The sequence below is a fragment of the Gorilla gorilla genome, chromosome 8 (assembly GCF_029281585.2).
Source record: "Gorilla gorilla gorilla isolate KB3781 chromosome 8, NHGRI_mGorGor1-v2.1_pri, whole genome shotgun sequence".
Classification (NCBI taxonomy): Eukaryota; Metazoa; Chordata; class Mammalia; order Primates; family Hominidae; genus Gorilla; species Gorilla gorilla.
In genome coordinates this window covers 33624987-33634145 of record NC_073232.2, presented here as the reverse complement: position 1 = coordinate 33634145, position 9159 = coordinate 33624987, and the positions used below count along the sequence as shown (strand labels likewise).

Here is a 9159-nt window from a genome sequence, read left to right as displayed (position 1 = left end):
AACAGGAAAACAAAGAAACCGCTTGGAACCAATGGATACCATATTTGTTAAGCAAGTTAAAGAAGGAGGACCTGCTTTTGAAGCTGGATTATGTACAGGTGCTGATATTCTTCTTTAAACAATATGTTTTAATTTCTTTTTCACTTTATTTCTTCCATATTTCATATTTGATATTTTTTCCTTTTGTATCTTTCTGTATGCTTCTTCCTTTTCCTTCACATCTGTTGTTACTAATTTTGAGAACTAATTATGTTTCTTGGTGCCCATATGAATGGGTTTGAACAGAAATAACAATATAAATTGATACACTGTGAGCACTTTTAATTACCACACAGATAATAGACTCTTAGAGGCTCTTTTAAGGAACAAATTTTGAATGCATTGAATTTTGACAAAGGATTACAAAGTAGCAAAATGATGAAGGTATTTATTTAAGTGAAATAATCTTGGATTTTCAAGTTCTGGAAGTGCCTGATCTGACAGAGTTGAGTTAATTAATTTGCAGCACAAAGTGGCTTAAGTCTCCAATGCGGAACATAAGCCTGGCTTCATCTGAAGGTGTCAGTATATGTGGCTTAATTGGCTGGATATAGTAGCTGTGTGTTCTAAAATGTTTTGTGATTTGTGATTTTAATAAACCCTAAGTAGAGATTTCATTTATATTAATGCACACTCTAAAATACTCTTTTCTTTTGTTTTTTAAACATTAGACAATTTAAAATGGGAATTATTGAAAAGCTATATTTCACTGCCTTTTAAATACAATGCTATATTTTCACCTACAAATATTAGAAAGTAGTGGACATCATTGCTAAGATTTATAAGGATGTACTGTTAATGTATTACCCACCTTAGTTTTTTTATTATACTTAAAGTAAGCCTGATTTAAATATCATTAATATGTATAATATGTATATTAGTGTGCATGTGGGATTTCTTTAGAATGTATCATCTGTCGTATTTTAAGCCCCACATGATTGGGAAGATGAAGTGGAGATATGCTGTGATAAGCACACAAAAAGTACATTTTTGCCTATTTTCTTCTTTCCTCTGTTCTTTGTTTCTGTCTTTTCCTTTCCTACTCTACTCAGAGTAGAAAGAGAATCGCTTGAACCTGGGAGGCAGAGGTTGCAGTGAGCCGAGATTGCACCACTGTACTCCAGCCTGGGAGACAAGAGTGAGACTCTGTCTCAAAAAAAAAAAAAAAAAAAAGAAAAAGAAAAAAAGACAGGGTACATGGAGAGATAATTAGTTCTGCAACTCAGGAAACAACTGATAGGAGCGTAAGTAGTATAGCTCTGGTCCCCTGGTAACTAGACCTTTTGAAATTTCTAAATTCAGTAATGACTGGAACTCTTACTTAGAACATGGCTAGTTTCACAAAAAGCTGGATATATTAAAATGTATTTACTTTTGTAAAAACTTTAAAAGTAATAAGCTAGGATATTCATATAATTGTTTTATAATTATGATAATAATTTTCTCACAATTCTGTATTTTATTATTTTAATATATATGACATTAAAAATAAGGACATTATTTAAGAAATATTTCAAAAGTGTTCAAAAGTGACTTTCTGCAGGATTTCTCATGTGTTTTTTAACTTCTCTTTGAAGGTGACCGAATTATAAAAGTCAATGGAGAAAGTGTTATTGGCAAAACCTATTCCCAAGTAATTGCTTTAATTCAAAACAGGTAAGAGTCTTAAAACATTAAAACCCAAAGATGGGTTTTATAGATCAATAAAGCACATAGATTTAATACAATCTTCTATTCTTACAAGGAATTGTGGTGACAAGGAGACGTGGAACTTTCCCTTAGATATAATGCATTCGAGAGTTGCCAAGGACCAGCTATCTGAGGATAGTTTAGTTGGTGGCTTTGGTTTGACAGATCTATCAGATTTATGATTAAAATCCCATAGAGGCTGTAAAGCACACACTTTAGATTTACTGTGTTTACCCCTTTTATTTGAAGTGACAAATGTATAATTTGTTTTTAATATATAAATAAATGCATATATAGTTTATTTTAAAACCTCTTAACGGGGGTATGTTACTTTTAAGTATCTTTTTGAATAATCTTCCTAGCCTCAATGAACTCATTTGTTCTAACCAAGACAACAAGACATTCCCTTTTAATCCATTTGTCTGCCTGCATTTTACAGAATAGTAGGATTTTGAGCTCTAAAGTTAGATACACACATATTTATAGAGTGACTGTCTATGAGACCTCGAAGATCATTTAGTCCTACTCTGTTTCACCCACACAACTAGAAAATTTTTCCAAATTACAAATAAGTTAGAAACCAAAGAGTTACCATATTGAATTTCTGTCAAGGCTAGGCCATGGATCTGAGCCTAGTCAGATCATCACTCTGTTGTAAGAGGTTCTTCTCAGATTCAAATACAGGAACTTTTGGATTATCTAATGCTTTCTGTTGGCCAAACTCACCTGTCTGTAATTCAAGTGCAGTTCGTTTTCTGAAGATTTTTATCAAGCTCTCCTAAGTATGTCTAGAGTGGCTCATGCTGTAATCTAAATTATTTACACTAATGCCCTAATACATTGCCATTTCTTACAATTAAATGACATGGTCATGATTAATTGATCTCAGAGTGTTTTCTTTAATGTTTTAATATTTAATGGGAGTCTAACAGAAAACAACTCTTGAATATTGCCTCTAATGTTGATAATGAATTTAAAGCCTCTCCAAGGGAAAACAGATTTGCCAGAATTTTTTTCCTCAAAATAATTTAGATCATCATAAATACAACGATATGTTTTGTCAGCCCATAACTTAAAAGACTTAGTGTATTTGTTAATATCTCTTCTTTAAAAACCAACTTAATCATTGTTTTCTTCAAAATCTACATTGATTCTTCTGTTACTGGTACAGTTCATCTTTCAGAATAATAACACTTCAACCACTAAAATCAATTTGAATATTAGAGAAATATTTTTTCATAATCTTATTTCCATTAAAAGTGTTGTTTTTCTTCTGTCTGCAGTTGGTAGCAAATGGGTAATGCATCACAAAGCCCTTGAGATTCTGCAGTGGATTAATATAACGTGTCCTTGCGGGCTGGGTGCAGTGGCTCATGCCTGTAATCCCAGCACTTTGGGAGGCTGAGGTGGGCCGATCACTTGAGCCTAGGAATTTGATACCAGCCTGGGCAACATGGTGAAACCCTGTCTCTACAAAAAATTAGCTGGGCGTGCTGGTATGTGTCTGTTGTCCCAGATACTTGGGAGGCTGAGGTGGGAGGATCACCTGAGTCCAGGAGGTCAGTCAAGTGAGGTTAATCAAGTGAACCTTGATAGAGCCACTGCACTCTAGCCTGGGTGTCAGAGTGAGACCCTGTCTCAAAACAAAAACAACAAACAAACAGATGTGTCCTTGCACAGGAGTTTATCTAAACATCAGTTTCTACCAACTCTAAAGGTTGAAATGAAAGTACCTACATATTTTACTAGTTAAATTTATTTGAACCTGTGGTTCTCATGGGTTTAGTATAATCTGAGCATTTATGAAACTAAACATAATGATTCAAATCTGTCAAGAAGAGACACCAGTAGATTATTTTGTTTTTTGTTGTTGTTTCTTAATCTCTTGACTGTATTGGGGGATAATCTGTCTGATATTGTTAGATTAGCTGTTGAAGCATTTGGTGGATATAGTAGCACTGCCTTTGCCATAACTTTTATTTTATTTTATTTTATTATTTCTTTTTTGAGAGGGAGTTTCACTCTTGTTGCCCAGGCTGGAATGCAATGGCACGATCTCAGCTCACTGCAATGTCCGCCTCCCAGGTTCAAGCAATTCTCCTGCCTCAGCCTCCTGAGAAGCTGGGATTACAGGCACCTGCCACCACATCCAGCTAATTTTTGTATTTTTAGTAGAGACGAGTTTTCACCATGTTGGCCAGGCTGGTCTCGAACTCCTGACCTCAAGTGATCCACCCACCTTGGCCTGGGAACGTAAAGCCACTTCGCCCGGCACCTTTGCCGTATCTGTATGTACCTCCAGATCACAGGATTCAGTTTTGTTTACCCCTTTGAACTTTCTAAACTTAGGGAAATTTCTCTATCATTTTCAACAGGAAATTTACAGAACCAAAATAAAATTAGACTTTGAGCTGTCCCTGTAAAGGCACTAAAAGTAAATCATAGGGAAAAAAGCAAATAGTTGAAATGTTATATGGTTATTAAAAATGAGTCAGCTCAGTAGTTGTGACAGTAAAGCGATTTCCTTCACTTCTGAGGCCAGGAGGGAATATTGCAAAATTAAGATGTTTAATATTACTTGGCTGGGCACAGTGGCTCACGCCTGTAATCCCTGCACTTTGGGAGGCTGAAGTGGGCAGGTCGCTTGAGGTCAGGAATTCCAGATCAGCATGGCCAATGTGGTGAGCCCTCCTCTCTACTAAAAATAGAAAAATTAGCTGGGTATGGTGGCACGTGCCCTGTAGTCCCAGCTACTTGGGAAGCTGAGGCATGAGAATGGCTTAGACCCAGGAGGCAGAGGTTGCAGTGAGCCAAGATTGCGCCACTGCACTCCAGCCTGGGTGACAGTGTGAGACTCAGTCTAAAAAAAAAAATTACTTAAAATATTAAATTTGAGGGTTCTTCGATGTTAATGAATTTTAATTTGAACAGAATATATGATGACAATCTATAATTTGTTTTGTGACTTGAATAAAACAATAAATAATTGTATACTGATATTGTTAAGAGTTTGTCCTGGGACTATTTAATATAAGCAACATACTTTATATTTCTAAATTAGAAACATGTTATAAAGAAGACTTTACTGATTATGAATAGCACAAACATGGCAGGGGTCCGTCCCTCTTTTGTATATAGTTAACTTACGTATACAAAAGTGACTTCTTTTCATTCTAATGATTTGATTTTAAAAATAAAGATATAAGAAAACCAGAATAAACTCTTAAACAATTTAAAAAATACTTCTGAGTTAACTGTTTTTACATTGTCTTTTTTTATACACTTCTTCCTCTCCTAAAATAGTATATAATTCAATTTCAGTGATACAACATTGGAACTTAGTGTTATGCCAAAAGATGAAGACATTCTCCAAGTGGTAAGTTTTATTTATTCATATATGAGTTGTTTTACAGTCATGAATGTTCGGAAAATATTTTTGAGATGGAAGTATTAAAGATGGAATTAAAAAAAATTCTAGAATTTAAAAACCCTCTGGTTCCTTTTACAGAATCTGGAATTCTCTACATTTTACAAAAATACCATTGCCAAGTTTTTGCAATTAAGTGACATGGAAATGTTATGTTGATTCTACAGTGAACTCTTAATGCTGTCATTTAGAATGAGATTCCTAAAGAGTTTGTCCTATTGTTGCCTTCTAGTTCATCCTTGGACCAAAGGAAGAGTTCAGAGTGCAAGTGCATATCCCCAGGAATTAGAATCTTTTTTTCTTTGTCCTTCTCACTATGTACAGAGAAAAAAAAAATAGAATCTTATTTTTTTAATACGAGGACAAACTTTATGATTGCCATTTTCTAATTTTCCAATAAATATTACTGTTTGTAAATTCACCAAGCAGTATTGTTAGTAGTATCAATTCGTTCCTAAAATGTTCACAATGAACGGAGTCTACAACTTAAGGGGAAAATATGTTATGGTCTTGAAATGAAACCTGAAAACTTTAGTATTTAGTCTAAAATATTTTTCTGATTCTTATAAAGAAAGAAATTGAATGGAATACTTAACTCCTTTACTAAGCTTAAATACTTCTGATGATAAAAATATAAATTTCATCTGGGCACGGTGGCTCACGCCTGTAATCCCAGCACTTTGGGAGGCCGAGGCGGGCGGATCATGAGGTCAGGAGTTAGAGACTAGCCTGGCCAACATGGTGAAACCCTATCTCTACCCTATCTCTACTAAATACAAAAATTAGCTGGGCATTGTGGTGGGTACCTGTAATCCCAGCTACTTGGGAGGCTGAGGCAGGAGAATCGCTTGTAACCGGAAGGCAGAGGTTGCAGTGAGCCAAGATCGCGCCACTGCACTCCAGCCTGGGTGAAACAGCAAAACTTCATCTCAAAAAAAAAAAAAAATATATATATATATATATGCACACACACATACACACACATATTTCATTCAAGAAAATAACACTTTCCTTCAATTGATTTTGCAGTTCTGTAGAATAAAATAGAAAAACTCTTTAAGTAACATACTTACAACTAACAGTTAGATCTAGGAAATGGCAGTGGCCGCTGAAGTATTTATTTTTAATTCTTTTTGGTGAACAATTGGGTTTTTTTCTTATTACCTATAGCTAAATTCAAGAAAAGCAGGGAGCGTATGGACTCTTTGTCGTGGTAATGGAAATGGTGTAGTAATGTTCTTCGTTTGTAAGGCAGTAGTTTGAACTTAGCTCATCAAAGGCCCTAAATAATCTGTAAACATGTTTTATAAAAAAAATCACTAAAGCTGATCCTAAAGAGTCATTCACTGACATGTAAACTATAATTAAGTGAAACTCATGGGGATTAACCCCATGTTTTCAAGGCATGTAGATTTTACTTAGGAATGGCTTAGTACCGATAACAATTACCCTTCTGAAGTACGCAGTTCAACTGGAGTTGGGAGGCTCAGGAAGGAAGATACAGTTAGTTGCAGTAATTTTCCTAGACATGCAAAAGTGGTTGTAGAGTTGCTACCCTGACAATTCAGCATAGTGATCATGTAGCAGACATAATCACAGACACCAATGGCTATGAAAATAACTAGACTAGAAATAAATAGGGAATTCTTCTCTAGTGCTCTTCTTATACAGAAGATGATGTATATGGTAGCGAAGGATTTACCTGGCTTCCTCCTTGCAATCTGAAGGCTTGAAGACAGAATCAGCTTATGAAACTGAACTGTTTTCCGATCTTCAGTAGACCCTTTCCTTGCCGAGGTGAAGGCACTGGTTGGATGCTCTTGGAACAGTGCTCATTTCACAGAATGGCTGGCATGGAAGCAATTAAATGCAGAATCGCCATAATATCCTGCAGTGTGATTGATGAAGAGCAGCAAACCACTTCATGCAATGGAAGGAGTAATTTTGTAATGATATGATTAATGGAAAAACAGGTCACTTAAAGAAAAATTAGTTTTGTTCTGTTACTCATTCATATTCTAGAATAGTCTGTCTTGTTATATTTTATTTAAGTAAATCTAAAGTAAAAGTAAAATACAAAGTATCCCAGAGACAGAGAAAAACCAGTTCAGTAAATAACATGAGCATACAGATCTTCAAGGCTCAGCAGTAAAGAGTTCTGGTATACTGTAACATAAAATTTATTTTTAAAACATGGTATTTGAATTACTTTAATCATTAAGAAATAAAAGTACATGCCTTTAATCATAAAAGAAAACTCTACTTTTTAACCTATCCTTAATTCACATTTGAATGTAGTGTAATTCATTAAGAAATCAAAGGAATATATAATTTTGTCTCTAACATATATTACAGAGTTAAAATGTTCTTTAATGCACTTCAGAAGTACTTATGCAGATCTTAAATCTGTTATTCAAAATATATGCTTTTAAAGATGTATTTGTTCCCATGAGGTTGAATATTTATTGTAAAGAAAAGCAATGGGTAATGTGAACATTTTTACAGCCACTGTAAAAATCATTTACCCATGGAAACACTTGTGGGTTGTATATGTTTGCCTGGGCAGCAGGATTGGGTAGTGCATGGAGGTTTTTTTTCTTTTCCTGAAGTAATATACAGACCAAATTATTTTAGAAGTGCTCTGCTCACCTTTGAGAGGTGGCCTAGAAAATTTAATTTGGCTTAAAACTTGACTCGTGTAAGGACAGGTATATGATTATAGGTTTCATAATTCATGGATGACAATGATAGAATGTTTAAAACCATGAAGTAAAGTTAAGAATAATTCATTTATGTTTTTAAACTAGTGCTAGTAATAGGAGTCCTGTGCTTGGCAGCCTCATTTTTTAAACCAGCATATATTTTCTAGGTTAACAATATAAATAGTATTACATTCATTTTAATCATTTTAACAGTATTTTGTTGTAATATTTTAGACTCTGGTATCTTAGACAGGTTCGTATTTATTGCAAAATAAAAAGGTTTATTATTGTATTTCCAAAAACCAAAATGATTTTGTTTCCCCATTAAATGTTATCTATGCATGAGTGAAATAGCCACACCAATCTGGTCACCTAAACAATGATGCTGACTCTCTTAGTCTATTTGGGCTGCTGTAACAAAATACCTTAGACTGGATGGCCTATAAACAAAGAAATTTATTTCTCATATTCTGGAGGCTGGGAATCCCAAGGTCAAGGCTCAGGTAGATTTGGTGTCTGGTGAGGGCCCATTTTCTCATAGATAGTACCTTTTCACTGTGTCTTCACTTGGTGGAAGAGCTGACGCAGCTCTCTGTGGCTTCTTTTATAAGGACACTAATTTCATACATGAGGTCTACCCTCATGACCTAATCATCTCCCAGAGGCCCCATCTCCTAACTCATTCACGCTGGTGATTAGGTGTCAACATACGAACTGGGGGAGGGGAACACACAAACATTCAGACCATAGCACCGACCAAAGGGAATACTTCCCTGAGTGAGATAGTGGTAGGAGAACTAGATCGGGGCATACTTCTTGGTTCATCACCCAAGATACTTAATGTTAAGCATTTGGCTCCATTGACTCAAAAATTAAATTTTAAGTTAATCGGTTTTTATAACTCTGGAGATTCTTGGGTATAACTAATATTTGGCCAGGACATTTTAAACCTACTTTGTGCTGTTCTATGTTAAACACAGCAAAGTTAAACAGCATGTCTGGTATAATAAGGAAGAAAGCAAATGGTATAAGGATTTGAACTCGGGCGGGTCTGAGATGAAAGCCTGTACTCTAAACCACAGTCCTATACTGCTGTTGAGTGGAGATGAACTATTTAGGTGGCTTACCATAAGTCACCCTGCCAGTTGGTGTTGGAGCTGTTATTACAACGTGAACCTCTGGGTTCTGAGTCCAGTGTTCTTTTTTGCTGCTCTATGGATATGTGATAATTTGAAAAATGTAATTTAAACTAAGTTTTTCTTGAAGTTTATTAGAATTACTTTTAAAATAAGCATTTCATGT

General features: G+C 35.0%; 1 protein-coding gene across 4 annotated transcripts in view; it reads left to right on the top strand.

Annotated features, from left to right (window-relative positions):
* ARHGAP21 (Rho GTPase activating protein 21) overlaps positions 1-9159 on the top strand; it is a 135522-nt gene that overhangs the window by 84314 nt on the left and 42049 nt on the right. For all 4 annotated transcript variants that reach the window (XR_008668750.2, XM_055352013.1, XM_031015314.2 and 1 more), the window contains 3 exons: positions 6-98; positions 1617-1695; positions 5050-5104. Coding sequence is in view for 3 of the 4 variants with exons in the window: in XM_055352013.1 (XP_055207988.1) it covers positions 6-98; positions 1617-1695; positions 5050-5104 (227 nt within the window). In the remaining variant the exon portion in view is untranslated. The remainder of the gene's footprint in view (positions 1-5; positions 99-1616; positions 1696-5049; positions 5105-9159) is intronic.